General features: G+C 42.1%; 1 protein-coding gene across 50 annotated transcripts in view; it reads right to left on the bottom strand.

Annotated features, from left to right (window-relative positions):
- Positions 1–21,510, bottom strand: part of LOC108645188 (putative GPI-anchored protein pfl2) — a 232,587-nt gene that overhangs the window by 65,775 nt on the left and 145,302 nt on the right. For all 50 annotated transcript variants that reach the window (XM_031905270.1, XM_031905271.1, XM_031905268.1 and 47 more), the window contains 4 exons: positions 13,500–13,621; positions 11,990–12,223; positions 9,536–9,628; positions 4,258–4,393 (listed from right to left, as the gene is read on the bottom strand). In XM_031905270.1, the coding sequence (XP_031761130.1) occupies positions 4,258–4,393; positions 9,536–9,628; positions 11,990–12,223; positions 13,500–13,621 (585 nt within the window). The remainder of the gene's footprint in view (positions 1–4,257; positions 4,394–9,535; positions 9,629–11,989; positions 12,224–13,499; positions 13,622–21,510) is intronic.

The raw sequence follows: 21,510 nt of genomic DNA, 5'->3' as shown, positions 1-21,510 counted from the left end.
TAATATTTATACATTTCTATATATGTATCTGAGACTAACAGGATGTCTGTTACGGTAAAAGTTAATTATCTAGGGATATGAATATTCTCTTTAGTTGTAAGAATCTGTTACATTGTGATGCATGTCCTCAACCACATGTGAAATATGAACAATAAAGCAGGAAGCTATACACTAAACTTAGCGCAGACAGTTTGACGCTTGTATAGATTCGGGAACTTACATGCAGACTCAAAGTATTAACTCTTTCGTTCTTGTATCAGCTCCCTTATATTTAATTTTTCTAACAAAGATCATAAGAAAGAAGAATGAAAAAATTCTCATTATAGGGTTAATTCACTAAAGGTTCATAAGTTTTATCGCACTTTTTTTGTGTTAAAATTGACACGGAAAAACGTGCAATTCACTAAAGTATTATCACATGCGTTAAGATACATATCGCATGCGTAGTGTGAAATTTAATTAGCGCGCAGAAATAATACTAATGCATGATTCACAAACACTTAGGGGCTGATTTAGAAACCCATGAATCCGAATGGGAAAAATTCCGATAGGAAAACGAACATTTTGCAACTTTTTTGTATTTTTTGCGATTTTTTTCATCGTTGTTACAACTTTTTCGTAAATTGTCGCGACTTTTTCGTAGCCGTTACAGTTTGCTCGTATTTTGTCGCAACTTTTTCACATTGATCGCTCGTAAACTGCGGGCAAACCTTTCAGACTTAGCATGATTTTGGAAGCCTCCCATAGGACTCAATGGCACCCTGCAGCTCCAACCCGGCCCAAGGAAAGTCTCCCATAGGGCTCAATGGCACTCTGCAGCTCCAACCTGGCCCAAGGAAAGTCTCCCATAGGGCTCAATGGCACTCTGCAGCTCCAACCCGACCCAAGGAAAGTCTCCCATAGGGCTCAATGGCACTCTGCAGCTCCAACCCGGCCCAAGGAAAGTCTCCCATGGGGCTCAATGGCACTCTGCAGCTCCAACCCGGCCCAAGGGAAGTCTCCCATAGGGCTCAATGGCACTCTGCAGCTCCAACCCGGCCCAAGGAAAGCCTCCCATAGGGCGCAATGGCACTCTGCAGCTCCAACCCGGCCCAAGGAAAGTCTCCCATAGGGCTCAATGGCACTCTGCAGCTCCAACCCGGCCCAAGGAAAGTCTCCCATAGGGCTCAATGGCACTCTGCAGCTCCAACCCGGCCCAAAGAAAGTCTCCCATAGGGCTCAATGGCACTCTGCAGCTCCAACCCGGCCCAAGGAAAGTCTCCCATAGGGCTCAATGGCACTCTGCAGCTCCAACCTGGCCCAAGGAAAGTCTCCCATAGGGCTCAATGGCACTCTGCAGCTCCAACCCGACCCAAGGAAAGTCTCCCATAGGGCTCAATGGCACTCTGCAGCTCCAACCCGGCCCAAGGAAAGTCTCCCATGGGGCTCAATGGCACTCTGCAGCTCCAACCCGGCCCAAGGGAAGTCTCCCATAGGGCTCAATGGCACTCTGCAGCTCCAATCCGGCCCAAGGAAAGTCTCCCATAGGGCTCAATGGCACTCTGCAGCTCCAACCCCGCCCAAGGAAAGTCTCCCATAGGGCTCAATGGCACTCTGCAGCTCCAACCCGGCCCAAGGAAAGTCTCCCATAGGGCTCAATGGCACTCTGCAGCTCCAACCCGGCCCAAGGAAAGTCTGCCATAGGGCTCAATGGCACTCTGCAGCTCCAACCCGGCCCAAGGAAAGCCTCCCATAGGGCTCAATGGCACTCTGCAGCTCCAACCCGGCCCAAGGAAAGCCTCCCATAGGGCTCAATGGCACTCTGCAGCTCCAACCCGGCCCAAGGAAAGTCTCCCATAGGGCTCAATGGCACTCTGCAGCTCCAACCCGGCCCAAGGAAAGTCTCCCATAGGGCTCAATGGCACTCTGCAGCTCCAACCCGGCCAAAGGAAAGTCTCCCATAGGGCTCAATGGCACTCTGCAGCTCCAACCCGGCCCAAGGGCCACGTTCGTGGATTTGTAAATGTGCCTCTTAGACGCGCTAAATATCACATTGTGCGAATATTAACCCCTACTTGGGGCAGGTGGTAATTATAGAAAAGTACAGTTAATGAGCTTTTGGCAACACAATATGGACTTTGCAGTGGGATTTAATCAAGTCTGTGTTGGCCCCAGAGTGATGCAGCTGCCAGTTTGCTGGGAAATGGGCATTTTCATAAAAGTAGATTTCTGAACGTAATGGCATGGATGGCTGATATGGGCGACTATTTGTGCGTGATACGTTAATTAGCGCGCATTCCATCAAATACCGCATGAAAATAGTCTTTGTGACTTAAATAACGCAAACAGCATCGCGGCTAAATTAACACAAGTATCCTAAGACACGGAAAATTAGTTGCGATAAAATTTTTAGCGCACGCTTTAATTAACGCTCGAAATATCGACCTTTAGTGAATCAACCCGTATCTGTGTACTTATTGTGATTTGTTCAATCCCTAACATTTCTGTCTCCTATGTGAAATGATCTGCATATTCAAGATGGTTTGATTCCTGAGAAATATGGTATTAGCCGCACGTTATCCTGCTGTAAAAACAATACAGGAATGGGATCCGGAAACCTGTTACAGGAAGGCCATCTCCTACTTACAGCTATTCATTTAGAGTTTTATAAAGTGTTTCCTTCTTCCCTGTAATAATAAAACAGTACCTGTACTTGATCCCAACTAAGATATAATTACCCCTTATTGGGGCAGAACAGCCCTATTGGGTTTATTTCATGGTTAAATGATTCCCTTTTCTCTGTAATAATAAAACAGTACCTGTACTTGATCCCAACTAAGATATAATTACCCCTTATTGGGGCAGAACAGCCCTATTGGGTTTATTTCATGGTTAAATGATTCCCTTTTCTCTGTAATAATAAAACAGTACCTGTACTTGATCCCAACTAAGATATAATTACCCCTTATTGGGGCAGAACAGCCCTATTGGGTTTATTTAATGGTTAAATGATTCCCTTTTCTCTGTAATAATAAAACAGTACCTGTACTTGATCCCAACTAAGATATAATTACCCCTTATTGGGGGCAGAACAGCCCTATTGGGTTTATTTCATGGTTAAATGATTCCCTTTTCTCTGTAATAATAAAACAGTACCTGTACTTGATCCCAACTAAGATATAATTACCCCTTATTGGGGCAGAACAGCCCTATTGGGTTTATTTCATGGTTAAATGATTCCCTTTTCTCTGTAATAATAAAACAGTACCTGTACTTGATCCCAACTAAGATATAATTACCCCTTATTGGGGCAGAACAGCCCTATTGGGTTTATTTCATTTTTAAATGATTCCCTTTTCTCTGTAATAATAAAACAGTACCTGTACTTGATCCCAACTAAGATATAATTACCCCTTATTGGGGGCAGAACAGCCCTATTGGGTTTATTTCATGGTTAAATGATTCCCTTTTCTCTGTAATAATAAAACAGTACCTGTACTTGATGGTTACGTAAGATATATAAATACATGTTGGATTCATAATTGATTTTTATCAGATTAAGATCTGAAATGTCTTTTTCCAGAAAACCCCAGGTCCCAGACATTCTGGATAAAAGATCCCATACCTATTTAAATTTTCTTTCTCCATCTTAAAATTTTGAGAGTACAGTATGTAGAAAATGTGATACCAAGGAAACATCACTGAATGTCCTGATTTATCCTGAATTCATCACATCATATGATTTAAAAGTCATTTCTATCCAACACTAAGGGGCAGATTTATCAAATCACGAGTTCTAATCCCGAATGGGAAAAATTGGAAATGAAAATTTCTGAAGATCACAAATATCACAAAAATGCTTGAAAAAAAATCGTATTAGTCATGATAATATCGTAAAATTTTCATACCGAACGATTGTAAACAGCGGCAAAACTGATCTGCTAAAAATACGGAAAAGTCGCACAAGCATCGAAAAAGTCATGGAAAATAAGATCGGACCGCTCAAACAAACGCTCAGAGCGTTCGTGGATAAGTAAATGTGCCCCTAAGTGGTCAAACGGAAAACACAATTGTAATTTACACAATTATAAACTGTTAAATCAGGAAAATGATATCTGGTGGCTGAATCAGTTTGCAGAATGAACCAAATAACAAGTAACATTTTTGCTTTGTTCTTTGCCATATTTTCTGTTGGCGTTTCCAAGGATTCTGGCTGAATGTTCTACCTAGCGGTACAGATATTAGCGGCTCCTAAATATACAAAGCTGTTATACATACCTTCAATTTGTAATCTGTCTACTCTGAAAGCCCACCGCCCAGGATAGTTAGTGTTACTTGAGCTTGTCCAATTGAAAGTAGATCCACTTGTATTTAATATATAATATCCTGCAGCATTTCTGCTGTCCAACCCAGCCTGTTGGGGAAATTATCACATTAAGAGGGGAATGTATTTTCTTTCATTTTTAATAAACCACATAAAAAGCCTTCTGCACAAATGGTCATTTATCAAAAGATCTGAACTGGAAAAAGCAAAGCTAAAAAAATTAGCAAAAAATTTGCAAAAATCACAACTTTTATGACTTGTCACGTGATAACTGTGACTTTTTTGTATTGCTGCACAAATGACAGCATCTAAATACCTGTACTTGTCCCCTATAGGGTTCTATTGTGTAACGATCTTATAGGGGTTTAAATCCCTACAATTCCTTATTTCACTGTTACTGGGCAGATACCCATGTATCTATTTTGCTGTAACACAGCTCATGTTATTGGCTTATGTGCCTTATGACCACTTCCTGCACACTGTAATATAGTGTTTGGCAGGGGGCAGTGTTGGGGCACCTGGGGCCCACCAGGGAACCTTACCTTACCTTTGCCACACACTTTAGTCATAGTTACCCAGACAAACAATTAAGATCACTGCAGAAAATAATTTATGATCACATCATAAATGGATAATTTTAGTGCTAACTTTACACATGCCAGTAAAATGAACGCAGCGAGTAGATATCGGCACATTTACCCCACGCATGTCATAAACCTTTCTTCTTTATGCTTCCCTGCTGCTTGTCCTGTTCTGTCAAAGACATTTACATCTGTTCCTCTATCACTCTGTAACCCTATCCTCACCACTTCTGGCACTTCTGACAGTGTTACACTCCACGTGTGGGGCTTACCTGATGGCACGGGACAAACCTGAATCACTCCGCAGTGGTATTGGGAGAGACTGGGTACCTGGTACTTATTAGCGCAGTGCCACCTAGTGGGATCCGGGAGTGCACCTACGGGTGGCCCCACTAGGAACAATAATAATGCACACACAGTACTTGATAAACAAAATAACTTTTATCTGAAATAAAGGAGAAACTAATACATATAACGCTCCTATCAATGTGGCAATAAGGGCCTCACTAACTAGCTTTTCCAGTGCAAGCTGTCTCACTAACTGTGTAATGTCCTTTAGCTCAGTCCAAAGGAAAGTTTATATAATTTAAATCTTCAAGTGCTCCTTTATTACTTTCACTTTAATGATACTCACTCCAGGAATCTCTTTGGGCGATTCACACAGAATCTTCAGGCGAGTCCAGCACCTACAGTCATGCAGTGCGACTACTAGCCCCTTTAGCTACTCAGATGGGCTCCCCTGCAGGTGTTTGTTCCTCCAGTCAGGACTCCTCACAGGATCTCTGTCTCTCCAGGTACAGGGTCTGCCTTCCCTGTACCAGCCTGTTCCAAAGGCCAACTTCTTCTTGTGCTGCTCCTCTCTCTGAGCCCACGTGCAGCATCTGGAGCTCTGGGACTTTCTCTATTCTCCCCCTGACTTCCTCTCCCAGGCTGCTTTGCAACTTCCTGCAGCCCTGAGCTTGCTGTTCACCTTGTTGCTAGGCAGCAGCTCACAGCACAAAGTCTCAGTGCCGGCTTCCCTACAGGGAACAGCAGCAGGAGGGGGGTAAGTGCAGGGACCCAGCACTACCTCCCTACATTCTCCCCCTGCTTGAATGAGCAACGTCCTTGCTTGCCCTTTCTCACCATTCTTATTCTCCCTAACCTTTGGGGGAGATACACAGGGGAAAGCTTTCTCACTAACTGCCCTGACACTTCCCCTGCCTGAAGGTCTACGCATTCCCAGGCCCAGTCTCTTACTTTTATTGGGGGTGCCAGAGTGCTCAGAGACCATCCTCATGCCACAGGATTTCTCTTCACAAATATCCACTTCACATGGAAAAGATGTCACATATACATCATTGAAGTCTTCATTCCATCCCCAGTCACAGGTGAGGGAAGTATGACCATACCAACCACAGGTGTAACACCTCACCTGATTGCGTCTCTTCCGATACCTCTTTTGGGGTGGCTTCCTCACAGCACAACCAGATGAAATAACTTCTGTAGCTGCAGCATTTTCACGTTACTTTGGACAGTATGGGGATATATGGCCCAACCGACCACAAAGGAAGCACTTTGGTGGGTCACCGCGAGCACCACCTGCTTTAGGAAATAAAGCGGGTCTAGACATAGTTGACCCCTCTTCCTTTTCGGACACACGAGCCTTGAGCTGAGCAACCTGTTTTTTTAACTCAGCAATCTCTTCCGCTTTCTGCGAATCACTGGATGTCTTTTCAGAACTACAACTTTTCTTCTCTCGTCGCAGAACATTTACTTCCTCCTTTCGGATCTCCCGGATCAGCTCCTGATAAGTTGGTTCTTTCTTTCCTCTGTAGAAAGATCTCAACATCACAGCTGTGGGGTCCATAGATAAAGCCCCTCTGAATAACTGTTGTAGCCTCATGGAATTAACATGATCTGTAGCAATGATTCTTCGGCAAACAAGTAATTTTAGCATTTGCTGCAGTTGCTTCAAGTACTTTTTCTTTCTGCATGCAAGACTGAAACTTGTACAACATTTCAATCTCATCTTCCACCGGTCCATATGTATCTTCCAATACTTCTATCAACTTCTCAGGACCATCTTGTGGGCACACCTCTCGTGGAGCTTAATTAGGTCCAATGCAGGCCCTCGCAAACTCTCTTGGATCTTGCGACATAAAGCAGGGCCTGAGCCAGGCCAATCGGTAATAGCGACCAAAGCAACATCTCTCCAGGCCTCAAAGGTGTCTTCACCTGGGGGAGTAGGTTCCATACCTGAGAATATTTTTAGTCTCTTATAATTTCCATTGTATGCCAGCTGTCTCAAATTCTCACCGACTTGGGCCAAGACTTCCACCAGCTGAGCTGCCTCAACAACATCACTTAGAGGTCGGCTCCTCCCAGCAGAGTTCAAACTTTCACATGATGCAGTGTATTTCAACTTTGTCTCAGGTGACACGTCAAACAGCCTTTTAGTCACTGGACTGTGACCAGCAGCAGGTATCTGTGGGGTGCCACTGCACAGGGGATTTGGATTCTTCAGATCGCCTCCCACTTCATCCTCACTGTCACTAAGTTCCTTCTCCTCAGGGACATCCGGTAAGACAATTTGCCAATAACCATGGTCTTCTGCCTTTACACCACGTGCACATGTTTCTCTGTTAATCTCACCAGGACTATCCACAAGCACATTTAAGAGGATGCCATCTGGGTCTCGTCGCAAAGCTACCACTCTAGGTCTATAAATAGATCCATCTGCATCTAGGATCTTGTAAATAAATTCCTCTTTTGTTCTTGGTATCATAGGGCCCACTACAGCAGTCTTTTTGGGGTTTAGGCCCAAACTCTTGCACCAGTCCAGAACACTCTGGGGACTCTCAGTAGATGACGCCATTTTGTTTCACTTTCTGTGCAACCAGGTCCCAGCCGAATCTCAGCAGTGCCTCCAAAATGTAACCCTATCCTCACCACTTCTGGCACTTTTGACAGTGTTACACTCCACGTGTGGCGCTTACCTGATGGCACGGGACAAACCTGAATCACTCCGCAGTGGTATTAGGAGAGACTGGGTACTTGGTAGGGAGCCTGAGATGAACAAGGCTGAGAAGTGTTTGACCCTAGAGGAATCTGTACCTCTGGGGAAGTCGGGGAGCAGGGATCCCATGAATGAGGAACAGTAAGAGCATGTTTGGTTTGTAATATAATGGTGCCAACATGGCACAATCATCTCTGTATTTAAGATAACAGATAGTTGTCAAAGTACCAGGAATCAGCATTCTCATTGGTCAGTTCATTTGCATCTGTAATTAAGGTTTTGGTCAGTAGAATTCTCATTGGTGACTTGTTTTCCATGTGACTTGTTTAATTATGTAATGTTTCCCATCATTATATGGCACAGGAATCAGACATGGAGATAAAGGGACAGACTTGTTCAGTGCTGGGAAACTGTGCTTATTGCTCCCAACTCCAATTGCAGGAACAGAGAACAGGGAGCCGGATTTACTCACATCAGCTGGGATTCTCATTGGGGGATTTCTTGCATTTTAATGGGGGGAAGTTTTATTGGGACTACAGCTCCCAGCATGCCTCAACCTTCATTATATGTTACATTATTCTGGGATTTGTAGTCCAGCAACAGCTGAGTAAGGTTTGGTTGAGCCGCGCTGTGCTGCAGGGTTTAGTTCCCCTTTAATGTAGCTGTTGCCCCTGGGGCACTAAGTACAATTTGCATGTTAGTGCCACAACATGGCCGCCCACACTGGGAGCCCCTCCTGTTGCTGGGGACATAGTGACCCTTGGGAGCATTTTTTGCACACAATGTTATTGTTTCCCCCAAACAATGTGTAGTCTCTATTAGCTGCACTTCCAGTGGGGTAAACAATTTTCCACCGATAGGTGCCCTATAAGAGTTGCATGTATATTGATTTGTGTGGCGAGCAGAGAGTTTCTGGAGCACTCTGCAACTTACACCTGCAATTGTCTGACTGCATGGATTTCCCTATTGGTCTCTGGTTACTATGAATTCATACACAATTGTTCCATTAACAGTGTCCCAGCAGCCTCTTTACTCTATGATGGAGAAAATACAGTACAAATTCCATGTAGGGAGTATCATGGTCAGAATAGAACCCATGCAGCAGTCTGCAGTCAGGTACATGTTATTCTGTGCCAGGGAACCAGCCTTATGTTATATAACTATTAATAATATCGCTCTCCTTTAATGCAGAAATTATATCTATAGAAGCTGTGTGTGTGTTTAAGTAAATCTGCTTGTAATGCCCTGTGCATTAAATAAACATTTACCATTGTACCCAGTAGGGATGAGCGAATTTGTGCTGTTTTGCTTTGCGAAACAATTCACAAAACTGCTGGGAAATTTACAAAATGGAGAAAATCTGTGAAGTGCGGCTTCTGCTCGACTTATTTGCGCAACTTATTCTTATTTGATGTGACTGACGTGCCCGTCACTTATCTGACAGAACTGCAAAAAATGTTGACGCGACCGCAAGTTTTTTTTTCCTTGATCGGGACTTTTTCGTCACTTGCCAAATTTTTAACAAGCCACAATTTCGCGGCAGGATTTAAAAAAAATTGCCAATGCCAAAATGCATAATTTCACAGCAAATTGACGCTTGGCAAAAATAATTGCTCACTACTAGTTAAAACACATTTCAAATATCATAATTACCACTGTATTAGATGTCCACTGAATATCTGCATAGTTAAAAAGAACAAATGAAATGGTCCCATCTGTGATGAGAACAACCTGGAACGTATTCACCTAGAAAAGAGAGGATATCGGTGAGGTTCCATATTGAAAAACAGTAGAAATAGAGCAGACATATTCCACAATTGTCACAGCACTGATGCATTAAAAGAAATCATGTAAAGTCATTTTGCAGGCTTGGAGTTTGCCGGGTATTATATACAGTAGTTCCTAAACAGGATTTGTTTGTAGCATTTGGATTCATAATGTATAATATACTGTATATATATAGGGTTTAAAGCCATAGGGGCATATTAACCCTACCATTTCCTCTTTCTCCTTGTTACTGGGGAAATACCCATGTATCTAGTTTGATATTAATGCATTCTGTGCCTTATTGGCTCACAGGTAGGCCACTCCCTTGGCACGCTAATATAGTGTTTAGCAAAGTGATGGATCTTCCTCTTTGGCTGCATCTGTTGATCCAGGTGAAAGTTCCACTGAGTCCGGGATAAACAGGGCCCCAGTAAAGCCATCTACCCTAGAGGCTACGTCTAGCTCTAGTGAAGTTGGGGAACAGGGACCCTGTGAATGAGTAGTAGTGAGTATCAGGATAATATCTGTAAAAACACTTTCTAGGAAAGTGAGAGTGAATCTAGTTAGAAAGAGCAGTTTCTGGCTCCAACCAGGAGAGATAGCTGGGAATATTCTCCTATACAGACACTGTTGCCTTAGTGTAGGGCCGCAGGTAAGACACCGGTATCAGGTTAGTACTTATCCCTGAACCACCGTCAGCTGTTTAGGATCCGTGACCGCTAAGGTGCACACCCTAAGGATACAGGATACTTATCCTGACTACTCCCCACAGTGGTGCCGTGCTGTTTGGCTGCCTTTACCCTGCCCACACTCGGCTGAGGTGGGATAAACCGGTGGACACCCTCTCTTTCTATCTGTTGTGCCTTTACCTGCCTAATCCATATTGTGAGTATTGTATAACCCTGTGGGTCATTTGTCTGGGAAATAAATCAGTTCTGTTCTGTTTTACCGCAAAAGAACCTTCTGGAATCCATTCTTTCATTTACTTTGCACACAGCCTAAGTGAGTTGTAGTTGCACTACATACCCCTTGATTTTTTCATATAGCGAAAGCCCATCCTGTGTGACCATGCTGGTCAGGTCTGTATTCACGGTCAAGAAGGCTTTACATGTATGCACTCCTAATATAGGGGGAGATGGCCCGGCTGAGAAATGAGTATCCACATAAAGAAATGGAGCACTAATTGGGACTTAGTTGCCCTGAGTTGACTCAAACTTTTCATCTGCAGTTTTTTAAATGGGCGCTTTACCTTGTATATACACCTTGTATAAATTCACTCCATATATTGTGCCAGGGTGTTTCAAATATAACTACTCTCCCTACATACTGTGCCGGGGCTGTTTTAGCCTGCCTGGGCAAGGGGTAATATTAACTCTAACTCTGAAGGTGCGGAACCTTCTGTAACCCATATGTTGGCTGAGCAACGGCAGATAAGCGCCCCCTGTGAACAGTGCGGTGCAGGGCTTTTTTGGTTTCTATGAAACTGCAATAGTTCTATATGAAACCTGTTCACTTGATACTTTGCATGAGTGACTCCTCTCAGCCCTTCTCTCCTTTTTATAATTGACCAATTTATGACTAAGCCTGATGGTTCTCTATTGTCTTTGGTAACTGATTCTGTAATCTAATCATTAGTCATGAGCAAATCTGTCCTGTTTCACTGGAAAATTTGCGAATCTTTTAAAAGATTTGCAAAACGGTGAAAATGTTTTGGGTCCCAAAAAATTGGCAGACGTCCAAACATTTCTGTGTTCATCATTTTTTTTACATGTGCGTGACAATATTTTTGAATTTTTTCACCCTTCTCGCGAAACCATTCGCCAAAAGTGAAATGCAGAAATTCTCCACAAATCCATGCCCATGACTACTGTGTATTTGATTTGAATGCGCTCATATTTGTAGGGGCACCTGCAAACTCTACACATGACTATTGGCTGAAACTGTATTGCATTGCTTTATGTGATATTTACAATGATGTTTCATGACACTGTATATACTGCACACTGATGGCATCACAGGGAGTGGGTTGGAGGCCAATTGACATAATCAAGGGGCTACTTTAGGCTGTAGGATCCTGGTGTGTTTGGGATGTCTTGAGAAAGGTCTTCTTAGCAGGATAGAAACGTTGACAAACTAATAAAAACGTTTATACTCATTCTTAAGTCCCATGAGTGCTCCATTTTTTCAAGTGGATATATATATATAATTTTTCTTTGGAGCTGTCCAGCTTTGAGATTAAAGCTAAGATGAAGCTACCAAACTCCCCATTGCCAGTATTAAATAGCAGAACATTTATTATGAGATTATGATGCAGATTGAGAAATAACATAAAAGTGATACCTGACTGGCATTTCCTTGATACTGTGGCACCTTGTCCCATGTCGCTATAAACACCAACTGGGCAGAGAACCCTAAACCTGGAAAGTAGGTGTTGATGTCTTGCGTTGCGTTTGCCAGGAGGCTGGAATCAGTGCTCTGCCGATAGTAAATGTCACCAGATATTAAGTTATAAATGGCTGCATAAAATGGGACAATAAGGGGTCCATTGAAATTCAGGTATCCTCTGTTGTACAGCTAGAACAGAAAGACATTCATTTATGAAACCCTCGTATTTGTAATCAGTGGGGCTTTAGGCATGAGAGTTGGACAAAGATTAGTGATGAGCGAATCTGTCCTACTTCACTTAGTCGAAAAACGTACAAAACTGATGAAAATTTTGCAAAATGGTAAAAAAATGCGTAATATATGCAACTTTTTTTTCTTACTCCTAATAAATTAAAGTCTGGTTATTTTTCCCTCTCCTACCATGCAACTTTTTATTTACTTGTGCAACTTTTTTGGGGTGGAGCAAACACATTAGTATAAATGCCTAGAAGTCGAAATGCTAATGGTTAATAACTGAGCTTCAGTCACTGCCTGTGGTTTGATTGTGTGCCCTGCACCACAGGAAGCAGAATGTCACAGCTTTGGTGACATCCATTTGCATGTCTGGCAAGTTTAAAGGATAAGTAAACCTGCACAAAAACTAAATGTAAAATTGCTCAGGGTGCTTTTCTAAGCACTTTTGCAATTTGCATTAATTATTTAAATTTTAGTTTTAGAGCTATTTAAGTTTTTATAATGAATTTTGAAACAACAGTGCCACCTGCTGGTCAGTTCCTGTAACTGTACAGACAAAGAGCTGTCCCTTCAGAAGGAAAACAGAGAAGGGTTCTGATGTTGCTCTGCTCAGGAAAGAGACCAGAAGCCCCAGATGCCCTTTCCCATCTCCTCCCTGAGCAACATCAGAACCCTTCTCTGTTTTCCTTCTGAAGGGACATCTCTGTGTCTGTACAGTTACAGGAACTGACCAGCAGGTGATGCTGTTGTTACAAAAATGCATTGCATTGGCAGTTAATAAACACTTAAATAGCTCTGAAACTGAACAAAATCAATAATGATGCAATTTGCAAAAGTGCTAAAAAAAAGCACCCTGAGCAATTTTTCTTTACTTTTTTTAAGGTCTATTGGAAGTGGCAGAAGATAACAGTGCAGGGGTATAGCACTTGCCAATGCAGTTTCCAGACAATGTGCCCCAGTCGGGTATCAGTTCCATCCTGTTTAATTACAGCTTAATATCATGAAGCCAAAATGGCACAATAATCTCAAAGAGCAAAATGGCTGACACAGTGCTGGGAATCAGCATTCTCATTGGTCAGTTCTCTTGCATCTGTAATGACATATTTGGTTAACTTCTTTATTTGTTGCACAGTGGGACACTTTATATTCCCTTTAAATGGTAACTGCAGTTGCTGCTTTTACCCCAGGGTATCTGTGTATGTTTCCAGAACAATCAATATGTATAACTCACGTATAAAGAAGAATAGGTGTTTCCAAAAAGAGGGAACGCGACAGTAAGATCTACCAACACGGAACCATCATAAGTTCTTGTGCTTGGACTGTCAGTTGCGTTCCCGTATTCATACAGAACACCTAAATGGATGTGAAGGAGACAATATGACAAACACCATCAACAATGAGAATAGCCTCATTAAAGCGGATCTACACCCTACTGCACTGCACTGCTCAACCAAGCTTTAGTTGTTTCTGGACTACAAAGTCATGTGACATAATCAAGGTTAAAGGGGTAGTTTACACCTAGAACTTGTTGGTTAATCTTGTTGGACAATCAATAGGACTTGTGTTATATAAATGCATTCTTCCTGTTCTTTACATATTTATCTAATTGTTTGCCTTTCTACAATTTATTTCACGGAACTCCCTCAGCTCGGAGTGTATCTCAGTACAAGGTACAGGTATGAGACCTATAATCTGTATCTCCATACTTTAAGGGGCCTTGAAAACCGTAAAAACTCACATTGGTATAAATATGAATTCAATTTTTGTAGTTATAAAATGTCACAATAATTCTTGATTGGATCGCATGAAAATTTTGAGTTTACATTTGAGTTTACATTGAAAATTTTGCTTACCCCGCCTCTATGCCTTAGGCATTGTCCAACAAACGCCTAAGGCATAGAGGCGGGGCAGGCAAAATATGATTGACAGTTGGGATTTTTAAATGCTTTTATAATGGGTATGGATGTGTTAATAAAAAAATGAGTTTGGAGTTCATATTTAATTTGAAAAGGTCTTTTATTATACAGATTTTTGTTCCTGGGTGACAGGTCCGCTTTAAAAAGATCCGCGAAACTGTGAAAATGTCGTGCGACAAAAAAATTGGCGCCCGCGACTATTCTTTTGTCACCCATGGCTATTATTTTGTTGCACGGCTATTGTTTCGTCGCTCGCGGCTATTATTTTGTCACACGGCTATTGTTTCGTCACTCGCGGCTATTATTTTGTCGCGCGCCTATTGTTTCATCGCCCACGGCTATTATTTTGTCACAAGGCTATTGTTTAGTCACCCGCGGCTATTATTTTGTAGCGCGGCTGTTGTTTTGTCGCCCGGGGCTATAATTTTGTCGCGCGGCTATTGTTTTGTCGCCCGCGGCTATTATTTTGTTGCGCGGCTATTCTTTTGATGCCCACAACTATTCTTTTTTGATGCTGCCGACAATTTTTGGACGTACGGCGAATTTTTTCGGCCGTTTCGCAAAACACGGAAATTCGCCATGAATCCATGCCAGGCGAAACCTTTCGTCCATCACTATTGATAAAGGGATTAACTTCCCCTTGAACCGAGTGAAACAGAAAACAATGAGGGGATTAACTGAAAATGTGTGAAGGACAGGCTGTAACTGACTATTCTTTACTATGCTAATCCTCCATAGGAATTTTTTTTTGTCAAAAAGAGTTAACTAAACATTAATAAATCATAAATTATTTGAGTTTATTTTGGAAAAATAAAGATTTGTTGGCAAAAATGTCCAAAAAACACATTTTTTTCTGAAAAAATACCAGAAAAATTGCATACTGGCAAAAAACCCATTCAGAAATCTCAAAAATATCTACACATAAAACAAAATTACATTTTCTCAAAATAACTTGTAATAATAATAAATAATAAAAATGCCCCTTAATATTAGTAAATTAGCTCCTAGTGTGTGGTCTATGCGCTTTTAGTTGTAAGTGCCATCTGTAATCTGTTTTATAGCGATTAAAATAAATTAAAAACTCAAATACCATATGTTGCGGCTGCTCCTTGTAACCCAATGTGAGCTGAAAAGGAAATGGAAGAGAAAGAAAGGAACAAAAATATGAGTGAATCTGAGATTTTGAATGCATCCTATTAGTCACTCCTACCAGGGCCATATTTATATAGGGTATTTATACAGGACCCATGTCTAGGCTGGCAGCTTTAGGAGGGGTAACCCTCGGGTTCCTATATCCTGGATTCCGTACCAGCTTTGGCCAAGATTTGGCCTTTTTCAGCAGGATTCGGATTTGGCTGAATTTATGCCTCTGGCCGAACTGAATTTGAATTCTTACAATCATGTGACACAAACACGGTAGTTGAAATGTTTTCAACTTTTTCTATTTTACCTTTACTTCGACCAAATCCTAAAATAGTGGATTCGGTGCATACTTATATATAGATCCCCGGCCACTGCCAGAGACTGGAGGGTGTGCAGACGTGATGTCAATTGCACAGGAAGTGATGTCATGCATAAATGGAAGTGACATCATGTGCACAACTGTGCACATACCCCCCAACCGTCCCGCTTTTTGCTGGACTGTCCCGGATTTAATAGCGCATCCCGCTGTCCCGGATAGTTTAAGGAATGTCCCGCATTTCCTGGACAGCGGGATGCGCTGACTCGTTCTTGTGCGGCTCTGCTTCGTTTTTGGCTGCGACAGGCCCTTTTATAAGGTTGCGCCTGACGTCACAAGTACGCACCGGGCGCAACCTTATAAAAGGGCCTGTCACCGCCTCAGAAGAAGCAGAGCCGGAGCGGCGGCGGTGGTGGTGGTGGTGGTGGTCAGTCAACAGGGGCTACTGTCAACGGGGGGCAATTGGGGGCTCTGTGTATAGGGGCTACTGTCAACGGGGGGCAATTGGGGGCTCTGTGTATAGGGGCTACTGTCAATGGGGGCAATTGGGGGCTCTGTGTATGGGGGCTACTGTCAACGGGGGCAATTGGAGGCTCTGTGTATGGGGGCTACTGTCAATGGGGGCAATTGGGGGCTCTGTGTATGGGGGCTACTGTCAATGGGGGCAATTGGGGGCTCTGTCTATGGGGGCACTGTGTATGGGGGCTACTGTCAACAGGGGCAATTGGGGGCTCTGTCTATGGGGGCTACTGTCAACGGAGGCAATTGGGGGCTCTGTCTATGGGGGCACTGTGTATGGGGGGTACTGTCAACGGGGCAATTGGGGGCACTGTCTATGGGGGCACTGTGTATGGGGGGGTACTGTCAACGGGGGCAATTGGGGGCTCTGTCTATGGGGGCACTGTGTATGGGGGGTACTGTCAACGGGGGCAATTGGGGGCACTGTCTATGGGGGCACTGTGTATGGGGGGTACTGTCAACGGGGACAATTGGGGGCTCTGTCTATGGGGGCACTGTGTATGGGGGGTACTGTCAACGGGGGCAATTGGGGGCACTGTGTATGGGGGCTACTTTCTATAGGGGCAATTGGGGGCACTTTATATGGGGGCACTGTGTATGGGGGCTACTGTCTGTGGGGCAATTGGGGGCACTGTGGGGGGATAAAACTGGTACATAGTTTTTCCTTAGCTAGTACAGTATGAAGGTATAACACATTTTGCGTCTGATCCCACCATTTGAACTATATAAAAGGTATATTTTTTGGAAAAAAATGGGGTGTGGCAATTAGGGCGTGGCTACAAAAGTGGGTGTGGTCAAAAAAATTTGCCGCGCTACGCGCACTAAATCTTTTTGTCCCTCTTTTTATTTTTCAAATGTTGGGAGGTATGTGTGCATGATGTCACTTCTGTTAATTGAGGTGAGACTGCACAGCTGTTCTCAAGGTCATGAATAAAGAAAATCAAATGCAACAAAGACAAAGTTATTTTATCATTTTTATATTCTTTTTTTGCCAATGCACAGTATACGTAATAAAACCTGGTGCTGCAAATGCCATTCTTTCTAAGCAAAATCTTCTTAATGGCGTATGGGGTGCAGGCTATAGAAATGTAGGGGCTAGAGCACAAGTTATGAGACTGTGTAAAAATCAGGGGGCACGTCTATATCAAACAGCTCAACCAAACTTCACTCCAGGACTACAAATCCCAGAACAATTTAAAATATAACATTCTAAATGCAAGAGAAGTGACCAATGAGAATGCTGATTCCCAGCACTGTGTCAGGCCCCTTGCTGGTACCTTACATATAGAGATAATGATGGCATTTTTCCCCTCATTATATGGCACAGGAATCAGACATGGGGATAAAGGGACAGACTTGTTCAGTGCTGGGAAACTGTGCTTATTGCTCCCAACTCCAATTGCAGGAACAGAGAACAGGGAGCCGGATTTACTCACATCAGCTGGGATTCTCATTGGGGGATTTCTTGCATTTTAATGCAGTTTTATTGGGCAATATTGCTTTAAGAATACAGCCCTGATGTTGCTGGACTACAGCTCCCAGCATGCCTCACCCTTCATTATATGTTACATTATTCTGGGATTTGTCGTCCGGCAACAGCTGAGTAACGTTTGGTTGAGCCGCGCTGTGCAGCAGCGTTTAGTTCCCCTTTAAAAGTTTCCCTAATTTTATACTGTTTTTTGTGGTCCCACTAATAAGTAATATTGGGATATAAAAATATGCAGCCACTTATACCCTTAAAGGGGACCTGTCACCTTAAGAAATAATTCTAAATTGTTTTTTATTGTGTTTGTCAAGCAAAATAACCTTTACTTACACTATATAAATTATTTAAATCTTATTTTTTTCAGCCTTGGAATTTACAATTGCAGCAAGCAGGCAGGGGCCATTTTGTGGTGTTTTGTTATCAAAGCAGGCATTGCATCCTGCTAAAATCTTGCTTCTGTGCCAGTATGGGGGGACCTGATGCCCATGTCCATGCACTGGTTACATAATTACATGGTGAGGAGGGAGGGGGAATGTGAGGGGCACAGCAACATCTAAGAAGGTCTGAATTCAAAGTGAAAGTAACTGTCTGCCCCGCCCCTATGCCTGCGGGGCAGGCAATATATGATTGACAGCTGGGATTTTTAAAGGCTTTTATAATGGGTATGGATGTGTTAATTAAAAATTGAGTTTGGGTTTCATGTTTGATTTAAAAAATGGCTTTAATTATACAGCTTTTCATGTCTGGGTGACAGGTCCACTTAAAAGGAAATGTAACACTATTTTTTTTCAAGTACCACTATGCGATGATCGCTTGATCGAGCCTAGCCTGACTCCTTCCTATACAGAAAGAAGGCTAGGCTCGATCAATCGATTATCGCATAGTGCTTGCTGGTCCTTCCTTCGCTGTATTGCCGTAGTTCAATTGACAGGAAGCCAAGTTTTAGCAGGTATTTTCTATTAAAGCATTCAACATACTAAGTGGTTTGCAGGATAGGGCAGTTATTGGTGCAGGGTAGAATAGCTTTTTTACTTAAAAATTTTTAGTGTTACTTTTCCTTTAATGGGACTGCACTAGGCAAATCCATAATGGAGAAGGAGCTTGGAGTCCTTGTAGATAATAAACTTGGCTGTAGCAAGCAATGCCAGGCAGCAGCTGCAAGGGCAAACAAGGTTCTGAGCTGTATTAAAAGGGGTATAGATTCACGGGAGGAGGGGGATATTCTTCCCCTTTACAGAGCGCTGGTAAGGCCCCATCTAGAATATGCTGTTCAGTTTTGGTCTCCAGTGCTCAAACGGGACATTATTGAGTTAGAGAGGGTCCAGAGAAGGGCAACTAAGCTGGTAAAGGGTATGGAAAGTCTCAGTTATGGGGAAAGGCTGGCCCATTTAATTTTTATTTTACTATAGACGCTAGATAGGTTGTGGAAAATGCACTAATGTTGGGGAGTACAGAGAGACAGCTTTATCAAATAAAACTTTAGCAAAGTTTTTGCAATCAAAAAAAAAAAACTCACCAAATAGAAGAATCTCTGCAATATAACAAAGGGCCATATTTACACAGGAACAGCAACTCTGGTAGAGATGATCCTGATGCACCTGTGGAACGAGGAAATATTTAGTTTTGTGATATAAATGCTTCAGGGATTAGCATTCCAATAAATGCAACTTTCACTTTGCTTGACAAATGCACATTCCATACGTGGCTCACATGTAATTGTAGCACAAAGGGTTAGGATTACACCTGACTCATTGTTTTTAAATTTCTTTTTAGTAAACTGACATTTTTTAAAGGGGATATAAAACCAACCATAATGCTGTCCCACTGCGCCCCCTAGTTTAACTATTGATGTTGTCAAAAATATCATCATAGCTGCAAGGAAATTCCCCAATGAGAATTCTACTGAGCAACAATGTGACTGTAAGTGCAAGAGAAGTGACCAATGAGAATGCTGATTCCCAGCACTGTGTCAGGCCCCTTGCTGGTACCTTACATATAGAGATAATGATGGCATTTTCCCGTCATTATATGGCACAGGAATCAGACATGGGGATAAAGGGACAGACTTGTTCAGTGCTGGGAAACTGTGCTTATTGCTCCCAACTCCAATTGCAGGAACAGAGAACAGGGAGCCGGATTTACTCACATCAGCTGGGATTCTCATTGGGGGATTTCTTGCATTTTAATGGGGGAAAGTTTTATTGGGCAATATTGCTTTAAGAATACAGCCCTGATGTTGCTGGACTACAGCTCCCAGCATGCCTCACCCTTCATTATATGTTACATTATTCTGGGATTTGTAGTCCGGCAACAGCTGAGTAACGTTTGGTTGAGCCGCGCTGTGCAGTAGGGTTTAGTTACCCTTTAAGCTTAACCTCTTCCTGTACAAACTAACATTTTACTAATACCCCTTACTCTTTAATATATTATAGGAAATTAAACCCAAATCTGTCACTGTTATCTGCTACATATAGTTCATGATTACCATGAAACATAGCTTAGAAATATTGCTGGGTTTCATTACTGTCTTCAGTGTGTATAATAAAGATAAAACTGCATTTTATTGCAGAAATATTGATAGGGAAAAATGTGATGTGCTGATGTATAATCTCTGTAAAATAGATGGATTTGTCAGCATTACATAAACAGGTATAAGATACTTTATATGGAAACCCATTATACAGAAAGTTCCTAATTACCAGAAGGCCATCTGCCATTGAATCCATTATAAGCAAATAATTCTAATTTTTAAAAAATGATTTCCTTTTTCTCTGTAATAATAAAACAGTACCTGTACTTGATCCCAACTAAGATATAATTACCCCTTATTGGGGTAGAACAGCCCTATTGGGTTTATTTAATGGTTAAATGATTCCCTTTTCTCTGTAATAATAAAACAGTACCTGTACTTGATCCCAACTAAGATATAATTACCCCTTATTGGGGCAGAACAGCCCTATTGGGTTTATTTAATGATTAAATGATTCCCTTTTCTCTGTAATAATAAAACAGTACCTGTACTTGATCCCAACTAAGATATAATTACCCCTTATTGGGGCAGAACAGCCCTATTGGGTTTATTTCATGGTTAAATGATTCCCTTTTCTCTGTAATAATAAAACAGTACCTGTACTTGATCCCAACTAAGATATAATTACCCCTTATTGGGGCAGAACAGCCCTATTGGGTTTATTTAATGGTTAAATGATTCCCTTTTCTCTGTAATAATAAAACAGTACCTGTACTTGATCCCAACTAAGATATAATTACCCCTTATTGGGGCAGAACAGCCCTATTGGGTTTATTTAATATTTAAATGATATTTCAGTAGACTTAAGGAATGAAGATCCAAGATCCCTTATCCAGAAAACCCCCAGGTCCCAAGCATTATGGATAACATGTCCCATATACATTTCAACTTTCCCAGTACTTCAGAAATATAAAATGGTGCAAGTGCATGCAAAGAAAAAAATGAATTTACAAGCAAACAGGCAGCGAGGGAATATGCCTGAAACAGAACACATTTGGTCACAATGGCAAGGCAATGCCCATAGGGGCAGATTTCCCAAAACTCGAACTTTTCCCTTTTTATTTTATTTTAAAATTCAAATAAACTCCACGAATGTCTCACATTTACTAAAAAGTCTGAACTGAAAAAGTCAACTTTTGCAAATTATCACACTGTAACCTCTACTTTTTCAAATTGTCGCACAAAAGAACAGTGTCAAAAATCCAAAAACCTCTAAAGATTCAAGCAAAGAAGGATCCTCCAGGGAAGGGAAAGGACACCTGCCATTGGCTTCTACTTGATCTCGGCAAGTTTTAGCTGTTGAATTAAGATTTATAGCTGTTTTGATGCCTA

This window comes from Xenopus tropicalis, chromosome 7 (genome assembly GCF_000004195.4).
Source record: "Xenopus tropicalis strain Nigerian chromosome 7, UCB_Xtro_10.0, whole genome shotgun sequence".
Lineage (NCBI taxonomy): Eukaryota > Metazoa > Chordata > Amphibia > Anura > Pipidae > Xenopus > Xenopus tropicalis.
Note: the sequence above shows the minus strand (reverse complement) of the source record. Positions and strands in the feature narration are given on the sequence as shown.